The sequence below is a fragment of the Boleophthalmus pectinirostris genome, unplaced genomic scaffold (genome assembly GCF_026225935.1).
Source record: "Boleophthalmus pectinirostris isolate CB_2022bp ecotype Guang Dong unplaced genomic scaffold, ASM2622593v1 HiC_scaffold_1, whole genome shotgun sequence".
NCBI classification, from domain to species: domain Eukaryota; kingdom Metazoa; phylum Chordata; class Actinopteri; order Gobiiformes; family Gobiidae; genus Boleophthalmus; species Boleophthalmus pectinirostris.
The window spans coordinates 2,515,874-2,532,692 of NW_026570970.1; the positions used below are offsets into that span (position 1 = coordinate 2,515,874).

Genomic DNA, 16,819 nt, shown 5'->3' on the forward strand with positions numbered 1-16,819 from the left:
CACTGCAACTGTTGAGCCACCAGGACTGGACCAGGACTGGACCAGGACTGGACCAGGACTGGACCAGGACTGCATCTGGGACGTCCAAACTCACGGTCTGAACGGGCCTTTAGTCCTGGTTGAGTTTAGATCTCGTCTGGACCTTGTTTAATCCTGTGCCTCTTTAGTTTGTTGCCGAGACATTTTTAGGTTACGTTACGTTACATTAAAATATTTCTTTATCCGGCAAACCAGAGGTGTGTAGAACTTAGTTACATTTACTTTTACCTGAGTAACTTTTTTATGAAATTATACTTTCAGAGTACTTTTCTGGCATCACGCTTTTACCCCTTCTTGAAGTATATTTTTATTGAAGTAACAGTACTCGTATTTAAAAGAGTAAAAGTTGTGCTTCCTCTTCACTGTGAGTCAGTTTAAAGTGACAAACGCTTCTTTATGTGAAAATATAAAATAATTTGAACGTTTGTGTTTATTACTTCAGTAGTAATTTTCCCAAATACATTTCGTTCCTCGTACTTGAAAACAGTTTTTTGGCGTTTCTACCTGTGTGTGTGTAGGACTCAGTTGAAGTTGTGTAGACGGTAAATGTTTGTGTGGTTTTTTTTTGTAAATGTTTGTGTGTTTTTTTTTGTAAATGTTTGTGTGGTTTTTTTGTAAATGTTTGTGTGTTTTTTTTGTAAATGTTTGTGTGGTTTTTTTTGTAAATGTTTGTGTGTTTTTTTTGTAAATGTTTGTGTGTTTTTTTTGTAAATGTTTGTGTGTTTTTTTTGTAAATGTTTGTGTGTTTTTTTTTGTAAATGTTTGTGTGTTTTTTTTGTAAATGTTTGTGTGGTTTTTTTTTGTAAATGTTTGTGTGTTTTTTTTTGTAAATGTTTGTGTGTGTGTTTTTTTTTGTAAATATTTGTATGTTTTTTTTTTTTTTGTAAATGTTTGTGTGTTTTGTAAATGTTTGTGTGTTTTTTTTGTAAATGTTTGTGTGTTTTTGTTTTGTAAATGTTTGTGTGTTTTGTAAATGTTTGTGTGTTGTTGTGTTGTTGTTCAGAGTGTGTGGAAGAGGCTCCATGTGGTCAGTATCCCCTACTCCCTGATGAAGGTCAATCCTCTGTCCTGGATCCAGAAAGTCCACGTCTTTAAAGGTGATGACACACACAGACCACGACACACACGGACCACGACACACACGGACCACGACACACACGGACCACGACACACACAGACCACGACACACACGACGGACCACGACACACACGGACCACGACACCACACACACACAGACCACGACACACACGGACCACGACACACACGGACCACGACACACACGGACCACGACACACATACAGACCACGACACACATACAGACCACGACACACACAGACCACGACACACACACGGACCACGACACACATACAGACCACGACACACACAGACCACGACACACATACAGAGCACGACACACACACAGAGCACGACACACACAGAGCACGACCCACGCGGACCACGACACACATACAGAGCACGACACACATACAGAGCACGACACACATACAGAGCACGACACACATACAGAGACCACGACACACATACAGAGACCACGACACACATACAGAGCACGACACACATACAGAGCACGACACACATACAGAGACCACGACACACATACAGAGAGACCACGACACACATACAGAGACACGACACACATACAGAGCACGACACACATACAGAGACCACACACAGACACACATACAGAGACCACGAGAGACACACATACAGAGACCACGACACACACATACAGAGACGACACACACAGACACACACAGACCACGACACACATACAGAGCACGACACACAGACCACGACACACACAGACCACGACACACACAGACCACGACACACACAGACACACGACACACACAGACACGACACACAGACAGACACGACACACATACAGAGCACGACACACAGACCACGACACACATACAGAGCACGACACACATACAGAGACCACGACACACACAGACCACTACACACACAGACCACGACACACGGATCACTACACACACAGACCACGACACACACAGACCACACACACACAGACCACGACACACATGGAGATCACTACACACACAGACCACCACACACACAGACCACGACACACAGAGAGCACTACACACACAGACCACTACACACACAGACCACGACACACAGACCACGACACACGGATCACTACACACAGACCACCACACACACACGTCCGTACACAGGTCCAAACATGTGTCAATACACATGTCTGCTCACATGTCTGTACACACACCCACACCCATACACACGTCCGTACACACACACACACACACACACACACACACACACACACACACACACACACACACACACACACACACACACACACACACACATGCACAATAAATTCCTTTTCCTAATAAGGAACTCAACAAATTCACTCCTATAACCGCTGGCCTCGATGAGCTTCATTTAAACATATGACATATTTTATTTGTCTGACAGAGGGAAAAAAAACACAAAAATGATTCTAAATGTCCAATATTGTTGAAAAAAAAGTTATTTATTCAACCTTTTATGTCTTAAACCTCCTTATACAGCCAAAAAATATCACAGCGTTTCAATATAGTAATTCATCCTTATATTGTACGTCTGTATAATAGTTAGACTAGTAGTAGTAGTAGTAGTAGTAGTAGTAGTAGTAGTAGTAGTAGTAACAGTAGTAGTAGTAGTAGTAGTATTTTTGTGTGTATTGACCCTGTCCTGTGTGCAGCGGTCGTGGCCGTGGTGAAGTCCAGGGACATGCACTGGTCTCTTCTGGCCCAAAGGGAACAGAGAGACTTGAGTCTGAGCTGCCTGCGCATGCTCATCGTAGCAGACGGAGCCAACCCCTGTGAGTAGACCTGCTTTAGTCCTGGTTTAGTCCTGCTTTAGTCCTGGTTTAGTCCTGGTTTAGTCCTGGTCTAGTCCTGGTCTAGTCCTGGTCTAGTCCTGGTCTAGTCCTGGTCTGGTCCTGGTCTAGTCCTGGTTTAGTCCTGCTTTAGTCCTGGTTTAGTCCTGGTTTAGTCCTGGTCTGGTCCTGGTCTAGTCCTGGTTTAGTCCTGCTTTAGTCCTGGTTTAGTCCTGGTCTAGTCCTGGTCTAGTCCTGGTTCAGTCTGGGTTTAGTTTTAGTTTAGTCCTGGTCTTCTACTGGTTTAGTCCTAGTTTAGTTCTGGTTTAGTCCTGGTTTAGTCTTGGTTTAGTCTTGGTTTAGTCCTGGTTTAGTCCTGGTTTAGTCCTGGTTCAGTCCTGGTTCAATCCCGGGTCAGTCCTGGGTCAGTCCTGGTTTAGTCCTGGTTAGTTGTCTTGGTTTAGTCTTGGTTTAGTCCTGGTTTAGTCCTGGTTTAGTCCTGGTTTAGTCCTGGTTCAGTCCTGGTTCAATCCTGGGTCAGTCCTGGTTTAGTCCTGGTTTAGTCTTGGTTTAGTCTTGGTTTAGTCCTGGTTCAGGCCTGGTTTAGTCCTTTTTTTAGTCCTGGTTCAGTCCTTTTTTAGTCCTTTCTGGTTTAGTTCTGGTTCAGTAGTCCTGGTTTAGACCTGGTTTAGTCCTGGTTCAGTCCTAGTTTAGTCCTGGTTTAGTTCTGGTTTAGTCCTGGTTTAGTTCTGGTTTAGTCCTGGTTTAGACCTGGTTTAGTTCTGGTTTAGTCCTGGTTTAGTCTTGGTTTAATCCTGGTTCAGGCCTGGTTTAGTCCTTTTTTAGTCCTGGTTCAGTCCTAGTTTAGTCCTGGTTTACTTCTGGTTTAGTTCTGGTTTAGTTCTGGTTCAGTCCTGGTTTAGTCCTGGTTTAGTTCCTGGTTTAGTCCTGGTTTAGTCCTGGTTTAGTCCTGGTTTAGTCCTGGTTTAGTTCTGGTTTAGTCCTTAGTTCTGGTCTTGTCTTTAATCTCTCCTCCTCCTCTTCAGGGTCCATCTCTTCGTGCGACGCTTTCGTAAACGTTTTCCAGAACCGAGGTCTGAGGCCGGAGGTGATCTGCCCGTGCGCCTGCTCGTCTGAGGCGCTCACCGTCGCCATCCGCAGGTCACACACCGCCACTGCGCCTCACTCTGTCACATTATCACAGCGCAAATGTGGATTTTATAATGAAATAACAAAAGAAACCGTAAACATCGGTACCAAAACAGTTAAAGAAAATAAAACTGAAGACCAAAGTGCGTATGTCACCGGTGAAAATTGGAGTAACGCTCAGAGCATCGAACATTTTGACTCACTACGCTGTTTGGTAAAGTTTGGGCCAATCAGAATGAACGGAGCGACTGAGTTTGGCGGAAGACAAAGTTCCTGTTGGACAAAATGCACGGCACTCAGACGGCCGATGTCCAAAAGCTTGTTTATTTTCAAAATAACGTTTCGGCAAGAAAAAACCTTCATCAGATATTTTTCTTGCTTCCTTCTGGACATCGGACATCTGAGTGTGTTATGCATTTTTTTCACTTTTGTCTGGCTGCTCTTTGCATTTGCATCTCTACAAGAATGTTGGTGTGTGTTTTCTGTTTCTTTTGATGGACACTCGTTTTCCCGGGTGTGACGTAGGAGAAAGACGGAAATATTCTCGGAAAGACACAAGTGTGACAAAAATGATCTTTTAGTCCTATCTTTTTTTTTTTTTTTAACTTTATTTTTGTGTGTGTTTGAAAATTTTATACGTTTACAAAACAAAACGAAACGGAAGTGCATTTTAGTCCTATCTTTTATGGTTAGAAAGTTATGGGCGGTTCTGTAAAACATGTCTGTACCATTGGTCTGGAAGAGTTCATAAAAATAAGGGAGTGAGAAATAAGGATGACGACTCTCGATTTAGTGTCTTTGTCCCTCACCTCTGGTCATGACTCTGGGAAACGACCGAAAGGACCAGATCGACGATACAAGCGACACAAGTGAGTTTCCTCCGCAGGGCGTCTGGGCGTCTCCCTTAGAGACGGAGTGAGGAAAATCAAATCAAAATCAAATCAAACTTTATTTAGAAAACGCTTTTCATACAAGAATGTAACAAAAGTGTTTTACAGTGATTAAAAACAATCCCACATTTCCATCCACCAACCAGACAACACACACACACACACACACACATACACACATACACACACACACACACACACACGCACACACACACACACACACACAGACACACAAACATGGTAAAATACATAAAATCACCTGTAGTAAAATGTGAGGCTGAATCCAGGTGAACCAGTTGAGAAAAGCAGCATCAGAGGAGCTTCTACACCAGGAGCAGAGAGACGTCCACCACCACCAGGAACCACCACAGGAGCAGAGAGACGTCCACCACCACCAGGAACCACCACAGGAGCAGAGAGACGTCCACCACCACCAGGAACCACCACAGGAGCAGAGAGACGTCGTCCACCACCACCAGGAACCACCACAGGAGCAGAGAGACGTCCACCACCACCAGGAACCACCACAGGAGCAGAGAGACGTCCACCACCACCAGGAACCACCACAGGAGCAGAGAGACGTCCACCACCACCAGGAACCACCACAGGAGCAGAGAGACGTCCACCACCACCAGGAACCACCACAGGAGCAGAGAGACGTCCACCACCACCAGGAACCACCACAGGAGCAGAGAGACGTCCACCACCACCAGGAACCACCACAGGAGCAGAGAGACGTCCACCATCCACCAGGAACCACCACAGAGAGACGTCCACCTCCACCAGGAAACCACCACAGGAGCAGAGAGACGTCCACCTCCACCAGGAACCACCACAGAGAGACGTCCACCACCACCAGGAACCACCACAGAGAGACGTCCACCTCCACCAGGAACCACCACAGAGAGACGTCCACCACCACCAGGAACCACACACAGAGAGACGTCCACCACCACCAGGAACCACCACAGAGAGACGTCCACCTCCACCAGGAACCACCACAGGAGCAGAGAGACGTCCACCTCCACCAGGAAACACCACAGGAGCAGAGAGACGTCCACCACCACCAGGAACCACCACAGGAGCAGAGAGACGTCCACCACCACCAGGAACCACCACAGGAGCAGAGAGACGTCCACCACCACCACCACAGGAACACACCACAGGAGCAGAGAGACGTCCACCTCCACCAGGAACCACCACAGGAGCAGAGAGACGTCCACCACCACCAGGAACCACCACAGGAGCAGAGAGACGTCCACCACCACCAGGAACCACCACAGGAGCAGAGAGACGTCCACCTCCACCAGGAACCACCACAGGAGCCAGGGGAGAGATGAAGCCCAAGCACCAACCCTCCACCAGGAGCCCACAGGACAGACCCGACAGCCACAGCCGACCTCCACTCCTGATGCAGACGCTCCTACACAAGAAACACTGGAAATCCTAAAAATATGCCTAAAATGAATAAATATAATCAAATGTGTACAGTAGAAACAAGTAAAAGTATAAGATTTCAATCAAAAGCTGAGTTAAAAAGGTGGGTGTTGATTCTGCTCTTAAAAACATGAACGTTCTCTTGGACCCTGAGCTCCTCCGGCTGCAGGTCCATAGACGAGGACCGTAGTTCTGGAAAGTCTCCTCCTCTCCGTGAGTGTGTGTCCTGACTTTGGGAAGAACCAGGAGCTGCTAGAGCCGCTGCTCCTCCACGTGGAGAGGAGCCAGTTGAGGCTCGGGCGTCTGTTCTGATGCCTCCTGGACGTGTCCCTCAGGAGGTGTTCATGTTCCACCGGGAGGAGGCCCCAGGGAAGACTCAGGACACACTGGAGGGACGATGTCTCTGGACTGGACTGGGAACACCTCGGGGTCCCACTGGAGGAGATGGAGGAAGTGTCTGGGGTGAAAGAAGTCTGGGAATTTCTATTTAGACTGATGCCCTCAAGACCCGACCCCGGATAAGCGGAAGAAAATGGATGGATGGAAGTAAGGATGAGAAAGGAGGAAAATAGGGAAAGGTGAAGGAAAAAGCAGAGGAAGAAAGAATTATTCCAAATATTTTAGTCATTTTCACTGTAACTCATTTCTTTTCAAATCTAAAACCTTAAAGAAAAAACAGTCTTGTCTTTATTAGTGTGTCTGTGGTCTGCAGGCCTCCAGACTCCGGGGTCCCTCCTCCTGGAAAAGCCGTTCTGTCCATGTCCAGTCTGAGTTACGGCGTGATCCGAGTCGACACCGAGGAGAAGCTCTCTGTCCTCACCGTGCAGGACGTGGGACAAGTCCTGCCCGGAGGTAAGACCCACACAGTCCTGGTTCAGTCCTGGTTCAGTCCTGATTTAGTCCTGGTTTAATCTTGATTTAGTCCTGGTTTAATCTTGGTTTAGTCCTGGTTCAGTCCTGGTTCAGTCCTGGTTCAGTCCTGGTTCAGTCCTGATTTAGTCCTGGTTTAATCTTGGTTTAGTCCTGGTTCAGTCCTGGTTTAGTCCTGGTTCAGTCTGGTTCAGTCCTGGTTCAGTCCCTGGTTCAGTCCTGGTTCAGTCCTGATTTAGTCCTGGTTTAATCTTGGTTTAGTCCTGGTTCAGTCCTGGTTTAGTCCTGGTTCAGTCCTGGTTCAGTCCTGGTTCAGTCCTGGTTTAGTCCTGGTTTAATCTTGGTTTAGTCCTGGTTCAGTCCTGGTTTAGTCCTGGTTCAGTCCTGGTTCAGTCCTGGTTTAGTCCTGGTTCAGTCCTGGTTTAATCTTGGTTTAGTCCTGGTTCAGTCCTGGTTTAGTCCTGGTTTTAGTCCTGGTTTAGTCCTGGTTTAATCTTGGTTCAGTCCTGTTCAGTCCTGGTTCAGTCCTGGTTTAGTCCTGGTTCAGTCCTGGTTTAGTCCTGGTTCAGTCCTGATTTAGTCCTGGTTCAGTCCTGGTTCAGTCCTGATTTAGTCCTGGTTTAATCTTGGTTTAGTCCTGGTTCAGTCCTGGTTTAGTCCTGGTTTAGTCCTGGTTCAGTCCTGATTTAGTCCTGGTTCAGTCCTGGTTCAGTCCTGATTTAGTCCTGGTTTAATCTTGGTTTAGTCCTGGTTCAGTCCTGGTTTAGTCCTGGTTCAGTCCTGGTTCAGTCCTGATTTAGTCCTGGTTCAGTCCTGGTTCAGTCCTGATTTAGTCCTGGTTTAATCTTGGTTTAGTCCTGGTTCAGTCCTGGTTTAGTCCTGGTTCAGTCCTGGTTCAGTCCTGATTTAGTCCTGGTTTCAGTCCTGGTTCAGTCCTGATTTAGTCCTGGTTTAATCTTGGTTTAGTCCTGGTTCAGTCCTGATTTAGTCCTGGTTCAGTCCTGGTTCAGTCCTGATTTAGTCCTGGTTTAATCCTGGTTTAGTCCTGGTTCAGTCCTGGTTCAGTCCTGATTTAGTCCTGGTTCAGTCCTGATTTAGTCCTGGTTTAATCCTGGTTTAGTCCTGGTTCAGTCCTGGTTCAGTCCTGATTTAGTCCTGGTTTAGTCTGTCTGTTCAGTTCAGTCTGTTATCCGTATTTTCCATTTTTCATTTAAATACAAAATCTAAAACTGAAAAAAAAAAAAAAGAATCATTATCTGTTTTTATTTTGGTTTTGGAGACAAATAATGAAGAAAATAGTTGTTTTTTTTTCCAAATTTTCTTATTTTTGATTTTATTTTGAAAAACGACTGAACAAATGAAATTCATGTATTTAAAACCACAATCCGTAACTAGAACTCGAATCTTTTTCTTTTTCTGTGTTCTTTCGTCTTGTGGTGTGTGCGCTGTGGTGTGTGCGCTGTGGTGTGCAGCGGTGGTGTGCGTGGTGCGTGTGGACGGGCCTCCTCTCCTCTGTCAGACCGATGAGGTGGGGGAGATCTGCGTCAGCTCCAGGACCTCGGGGGTGACCTACTACGGCCTGCCGGGGATGACCAAGAACGTCTTCGAGGTTCGTCTCCGTCTCTGTAGATTTGGTTTTAAAAATCATCCAAACAAAACCGACTCCTGTGAGCGGAGGCGGAGTTACAAATTTGGGGCCGTGGGCGAACTTGAATTTAAGGCCCTCACTATAATGTTCCCGGCGCCGCCCTAGGGGAAAGCTGGGCGGTAGCAAGTGGCACAGTTAAGGTTAAACTGTGTGGCCTAAAGGTGTGGTGTTGCTGTGAATGGACGGAGAGGAGACACGTTAGTCTGGTCACAGCTTGTTTAATTCTGAAAATCATTCATTTCTTTCTCATTTCATTTCGATTGGCTCAATCTCTCCAAAATTATATAATTGACAAAACAATAAATTACATAAGTAAATAAACAAATACTAACAGACAATAAAATAATCCATAAAATGCAAATAAATACATATAGTTTGAAATAAGTCCTAAGCAGTTCAGTAGCGATAACGTAACTGACGCTAGAAATGGGTAGAAATTAGAAATAGTACCAAAAATACATTGCTAATGTTGGCTAAACTCTCTGAAACTTTTTGAAAACCTTTACACAACGAACAAAAATGTGTCTGAACCAAGTCTGAGTCAACAAAACAACTCTTCAAATCGTACCTGTGAATGGACGGAGAGGAGACACGTGAGTCTGGTCACAGCTTGTTTAATTCTGAAGCTGCGCCTACGCCGTGTTCCCCTAGTCCCCACAGTAGCGCTAACGGCACCCTCTACTGGTCGGAGTATGTACTGCACCCAAAACAAAAGCCACGCTAGGAATCATTCAACAAAATAGAGGGGGTGTCTGTTTCCATATAAAACTTAAATACAGCATTTTTTCAACCTACTACAATAACGCACCTTTTTATGTTTTGTTTTTTTAGTATATAATTATTGTCTGTGTTTCCTCACCGTTCTTGACACATAAACATCTTTATTTTTTTGAGTTATGCTGGATTGGAAACTTGTATTATTAGTTTGGAACCTTACTAAATCAGTTTCCCAAAAGACTGGATCGTGACCCTCAGGTGGGTCGCAGGAGATTTTTTTTGGGTCGCTTTGTCACGATCTGAACGTACTGGACACAGAAAACCTCCGTGCATCCCTCGCTCCTCACTTTTCCGGCAGCACCGCCTTGACTAACCAGTTTTCTGTGAGAAACTCTGATGACTGTTTTTCCTTGTTTAAAACTTGAGTACCGTATTTTTCAGACTAACAGGCGCACTTAAAATCTCTGAATATTCTCCAAAATCGACAGTGCGCCTCATGTATGAATTCTGCTTGTGCTTACTGTTCTCGAACCGATTTTCACAAATATCCCACTGAGTTGTGTTCTTTAGTCCGACAGAAGCTGAACCACATCAGCGCACAAGGAAAGAGCTGTTTTTATTATAGTTTCATAGTTCTTATAGTTTATGCAAATGAGTCATGTGGTTTTAAGTTTCGTTTCTGTAAAACGTAAACAAATACGCGCAAAGCTGAATTAACCACATTATTACGCAGTGTATATTTGAATCGTCCTCGCAGGAAATAAAAAAGTAATAAAAGAGCGCCTTATAATCTGAAAAATGCGGCAATACTAATTGTTCAGAGACACGATCACTCAGTCAACAATAAAATATCCGCATTAATGTTCAATAAATGTCAAATCCACCTTTATTTTGTGATTTATGAATAATATCTATTTACTTCGGTTGTGAAGATTTGTGACTTTTAAAATATGAGTCCCCAGAAAAAAAAAGTTTAGGAAACACTGGACTAGATAACTAGAACTGAAAGAAGTTTTTTTTTTTGTTTTTTTTTTGCTAGTACAGTTACATTTCTGTTTACATCCATTATATGTGTTTATTATTATTTTTGTTATGATTTATTGAGAAAATCAAATTGCTCTGAGGCCTTGGCCATTAGTAGCACTGAGGGCAATTGTTTGGGGACCCTCCAGGTTTGGGGGCCCCTCCAGGTTTGGGGGCCCCAGGCAGCCACCTGTTTTCGCCTAATGGTAGCACCGCCTCTGCCTGTGAGCTCTACGTCATGTTAAAATGTCGTTTCCTCGTCACACACGGACCTGGAGTTGCGTTTTGTTTCATTCACACACGTTCGACACACAAACCTGCACATTTAGACTTCTTCTCTCAAACTGAAAACACTCTGGTCCACTTTGTGATGTCACTCTCTATCTCTCTCACTCTCTCTGTTTTCTCTATCTCTGTATTTTTTTCAATCTCTCTATCTGTCTGTCTGTCTCTCTCTATCTCTATATCTCTCTCTACTGTATTTTTTCTTTTTTTTTTTTTTTTTATATTATTTGTTTAATTAATTTTCCAAGACAATTATTACACTTACACATATGCAAATATTGTTTAAGGATCAAACATTGTCTTAAACTTAATCTTCCAAATAAAATACAGATTTTTACTATTATATTGAAAAGAGAGAAAGGAAAAAAAACAAAAAAAAAAAAACCTTAATTTGGTAGCGAACTGAACATTGGGGAAATGAGCCCTCAAATAAAATCTAAACGTATCGTTTTAACAAAACTCAGCCAACCCTTCCATATCTTTTCGAATTTCTCTGTTTCTAATCTTAGAGCATAAGTTAATTTCTCCATAACATAAATATCATGAATTACATCAACCCAATTGTCTTTTGTCGGTGCTTCAGCATTTAACCATTTCCTTGTAATACCTTTTTTTGCTGCCAGCATCATGATTTTAAATATCTTGAAATTAATTTTGTTTTTAACATTTGCATCCAGTTTGCCAAAATAAAAGACTTCCCAGGTAAAAGGGAGGTCAGTATGTAGGACCACGTCCATAACGTTCTTCAGTTCTTTCCAATAACGTTGTATTAGAGGACGTGTCCAGAAAATATGTATATGACTTCAACCATTTCCCCGCACTGTCGCCAACATCTTGTGTCTCGATATTTTGTCTGAGCCGGTGCTCTGAAAAATCTCATCAGATTTTTCCAACCATATTCCCTCCACATTAAAGATGATGTTGTTTTCCAAATATTTTGAGTATCTCTTCCCAATCTTCCTCTGTTAGGCTAATATTAGCTTCCACATTCCATTTCCTCCTTATGTATTGTGTATCATCCCTTTTTAAATTTTCCAACCCTATATATATCTTTGAAACAATTTTTTTTTACTTAGTTTAGATTTGTGAGCTAATATAAACAAATTAATCATTTCTGGTTGTCCTTCATAGTTATCCCTTATTATGTCATGCTCCAAATAATGCCTTAATTGTAAGTATCCGTAGAAATCTTGATTTGATGTACTGTATTTTTTCTATCTCTCTGTTTTCTTTATCTCTCTATCTCTTTCTCTCTGTGCCTCGTCTTTCTCTCTCTTTCTGTAACATGATTTGTACCTCAGTTTTGGTCACACAAATTCTGCTTTATTAGACAAAAAACGAGCTCATGTACATCGTCTTTCACTTCGTTTGTGTTGTTTGATGTTTAATCGTTCTTTGATTCCAGACGATCCCAGTGTCGCCCTCTGGTGTCCCGGTGTGTGAGCGCGTCTTCACCAGGACGTCTCTGCTCGGCTTCACCGGACCGGTCAGTCTCCTCCTCCTCCTCTCTCCTCCACTTCAACGAACTTCAATGACTTTTTAAAACTTTCTACCACTTTATAATGTTGTTTCTTCGTCAAAAAACCTGCCTGAAGTAATAAAAAAAGCTGACGTCCCGCGTGCTGGTTCTTCAGGACGGTCTGGTGTTTGTGGTGGGGAAGTTGGACGGGCTGATGGTCGTGAGCGGACGGAGACACAACGCCGACGACGTGGTGGCCACCGCGCTCGCCGTGGAGCCCATGAAGTTTGTCTACAGGGGAAGGTAAGAGGACGGAGGGAGGGACGGAGGGACGAGGGACAGGGGACAGAGGGACGGAGGGACGGAGGGAGGGACAGAGGGACAGAGAGAGGAGGACAGAGGACAGAGAGGAGAGGACAGAAGGACAGAGGAGAGGACAGAAGGACAGAGGAGAGACAGAGGGACAGAGGGAGAGACAGAAGGACAGAGGGAAGGACAGAGGGAGAGACAGAAGGACAGAGGGAGGGACAGAGAGGGAGGACAGAAGGACAGAGGGAGGGACAGAGGGAGAGACAGAAGACAGAGGGAGACAGAGGGAGAGACAGAGACAGAGGAGAGACAGAAGGACAGAGGGAGGGACAGAAGGACAGAGGGAGAGACAGAAGGACAGAGGGAGGGACAGAAGGACAGAGGGAGAGACAGAAGGACAGAGGACAGAGGAGACAGAGGAGACAGAGGGACAGAGGGAGGGACAGAAGGACAGAGGGAGGGACAGAAGGACAGAGGGAGGGACAGAAGGACAGAGGGAGAGACAGAAGGACAGAGGGAGGACAGAGGACAGAGGGACAGAGGGAGAGACAGAAGGACAGAGGACAGAAGGACAGAGGACAGAAGGACAGAAGGACAGAAGGACAGAGGGAGAGGGACAGAAGGGACAGAGGGAGAGACAGAGGAGAGGAGACAGAAGGACAGAGGGAGAGACAGAAGGACAGAGGGAGGGACAGAAGGACAGAGGGAGGGACAGAAGGACAGAGGACAGAGGACAGAGACAGAGGAGGACAGAGGGAGAGACAGAGGGAGGACAGAAGGGAGGGAGAGGGACAGAAGGACAGAGGGAGAGACAGAAGGACAGAGGAGGACAGAGGGAGAGGGACAGAGGGAGGGACAGAAGGACAGAAGGACAGAGGACAGAAGGACAGAGGGAGGGAGGGACAGAAGGACAGAAGGACAGAGGGACAGAAGGAGACAGAAGGACAGAGGAGGACAGAAGACAGAAGACAGAGGGAGAGACAGAAGGGACAGAAGGACAGAGGGAGAGAGGACAGAAGGACAGAGGGAGGGACAGAAGGACAGAGGGACAGAGGAGGGAGAGACAGAAGGACAGAGGGAGAGACAGAAGGACAGAGGGAGAGAGACAGAGGGAGGACAGAAGGGAGGAGACAGAAGGACAGACAGAAGGACAGAGGGAGGACAGAAGGACAGAGGGAGGGACAGAAGGACAGAAGGACAGAGGGAGGGACAGAAGGACAGAGGGAGGACAGAGGGAGGGACAGAAGGACAGAGGGAGAGACAGAAGGACAGAGGAGAGACAGAAGGACAGAAGGACAGAGGGAGGGACAGAAGGACAGAGGGAGGGACAGAAGGACAGAAGGACAGAAGGACAGAGGGAGAGACAGAAGGAGAGGACAGAGGACAGAGGGAGAGAAGGACAGAGGACAGAGGGAGAGACAGAAGGACAGAAGGACAGAGGGAGAGACAGAAGGACAGAGGGAGAGACAGAAGGACAGAGGGAGGGACAGAAGGACAGGAGGAGGGAGGGAGGATGATTGTTTCAGCTGCAGTTGAAGCGTGAGGTCAAATGTAGAGAGTGAATTTCCCCTAAACCTGAGTTGTTCTTGTTCTTGTTCTTGTTCTTGTTGTTGTTGTCCTCGTTGTCCTCGTTGTCCTCGTTGTCCTCGTTGTCCTCGTGCGGCGCAGGATGGCGGTTTTCTCTGTGTCCGTTCTCCATGACGACCGGATCGTGGTGGTGGCGGAGCAGAGGCCGGACGCCTCAGAGGAGGACAGCTTCCAGTGGATGAGCCGCGTGCTGCAGGTCAGAGCCAAAGAGCCACAGAGACGAGATTAACAACTGAGAAATACTGTTTTAGGATTTAGAGTCAAGGAGGATTTTGTTTTGTCGTCGCTCCACATACAAAATGTTCTCTGCAAACTCGGGATGATTTCTTAGTTAGACAAATGTTTCCTTTTTGGTTCTTCCTGTGGATCAATCCTTCACCTTTCACCATTTTTCAATTCTGTTGGGAAGAGAAACAGTTTGAACAGAGGTTTGAGTCACACACATCTGATTCACTTTCACATTTATGGAGTTCGCAAACAAATTTCTCGAGTCGTTTTCCGCTGTTAGGATCCAACAACCACAACAATTAACGACGTCCGAATCCCAAAAACTAAAATATGACAATATCAGAACCAGAAACAAAAGTGATATGGTTCAAAAGACTTGAAAAGATCGACTTTGACAATAGACAAAATCCCACTGGGAAAACAAACATGGAGGTTTGACGTTCACTTTTTCGGAGGATCCTTCCCAGTGTGGATTGCGCGATGACCGGAAGTCTGAGATTCTTGATGCTTGTATTGAAGTCGGTGAAAAAGACTCAGGGTTGAGCAGACTTTATTTTGAAGTGGTTGACATGTCCTGATCTTTCCTCCGTTCTGTTGTGATGTTTGACTCTCTTCTCTGTTTGTGTTCAGGCCATCGACAGCATCCATCAGGTCGGCGTTTACTGTCTGGCTCTGGTTCCTGCCAACACTCTGCCCAAAGCTCCTCTGGGCGGGATCCACATCTCTGAGACCAAACAGCGCTTCCTGGAGGGGGCGCTACACCCCTGCAACGTGCTCATGTGCCCCCACACCTGCGTCACCAACCTGCCCAAGCCCCGGCAGAAGCAGCCAGGTACCACCACCACCCGACCACCCACCGAACCACCCACCCAACTACCCGACCAACTACCCAACTACCCGACCACCACCCAACCACCTGACCACCAACCACCTGACCCACCCAACCACCCAAAACTACCCAACCAACCACCCAACCAACCACCCAACTACCCAACCACCCACCCACCACCCAACCACCACCCCCACCAACCCAACCCGACCACCAACCAACCCACACCAACCACCAACTACCCACCCAACACCACCACCACCAACCACCAACCAAACCAACCACCCAACTACCGACCACCCACCAACCAACCAACCAACCAACCACCCAACCACCCAACCACCCAACCAACCAACCACCCCAACTACCCGACCCACCCAACCAACACCACCCAACTACCCGACCACCACCCAACCAACCACCCAACCAACCACCCAACCACCACACCAACCACCAACCACCAACCAACAACCACCCAACCACCCAACCACCCAACCACCCAAACTACCCGACCAACCCAACCAACCCAACCACCAACCAACCAACCACCCAACACACCACCACCAACAACCACCCAACCACCACCACCAACAACCACCCAACTACCCGACCACCCAACCAACCAACCAACACCCCCAACCACCAACCACCAACCAACCAAACCACCCAACCACCCACCACCAACCCACCACCACCAAACCACCAACTACCCGACCACCCACCCAACCAACCCAACCAACCAACCAACCACCAACCACCCAACCACCAACCAACCAACCACCCAACCACCAACCACCCCAACCACCCAACCAACCCAACCAACCCACCACCCACCCAACCAACCACCACCCAACCAACCAACCACCACCAACCACCAACCACCACCACCACCAACCACCCCAACCAACCAACCACCCAACTACCCGACCACCAACCCAACCAACCAACCAACCAACCAACCACCCAACCACCACCACCCAACCAACCAACCAACCACCCAACTACCCAACCACCACCAACCAACCACCCAACCCACCACCACCCACCACCACCAACCAACAACAACCACCACCCACCACACAACCACCACACCAACCACACCCACCAACCACAACCACCCAACCAACCCAACCAACCAACACCAACCACCCACCCAACCCACCCAACCACCCAACCACCACCACAACCAACCACCCACCACCAACCACCAACCACCAACCACCCACCACCACCCACCACCCCGACCACCACCCAACCACCACACCCCGACCACCACCAACCACCACCCACCACCACCCAACCACCCCCACCACCACCACCCAACCACCCAACCACCACCCCACCACCCCAACCACCCCACCCCCAACCACCACCACCAACCACCCAACCAACCACCCAACCACCTGACCACCACCACCCCCACCAACCACCAACCACCACCACCCACCAACCACCCACCACCACCGTCGAGGCGTTTTCA

At 46.9% G+C, this 16,819-nt stretch overlaps 1 protein-coding gene across 1 annotated transcript in view; it reads left to right on the top strand.

The window, feature by feature from the left end:
* dip2a (disco-interacting protein 2 homolog A) overlaps positions 1–16,819 on the top strand; it is a 162,159-nt gene that overhangs the window by 116,314 nt on the left and 29,026 nt on the right. Inside the window, exons 15-23 of the mRNA XM_055148771.1 lie at positions 1,043–1,136; positions 2,792–2,911; positions 3,955–4,069; positions 7,097–7,236; positions 8,727–8,863; positions 12,333–12,413; positions 12,562–12,689; positions 14,364–14,478; positions 15,141–15,342. Coding sequence (XP_055004746.1) covers positions 1,043–1,136; positions 2,792–2,911; positions 3,955–4,069; positions 7,097–7,236; positions 8,727–8,863; positions 12,333–12,413; positions 12,562–12,689; positions 14,364–14,478; positions 15,141–15,342 — 1,132 coding nt within the window. The remainder of the gene's footprint in view (positions 1–1,042; positions 1,137–2,791; positions 2,912–3,954; positions 4,070–7,096; positions 7,237–8,726; positions 8,864–12,332; positions 12,414–12,561; positions 12,690–14,363; positions 14,479–15,140; positions 15,343–16,819) is intronic.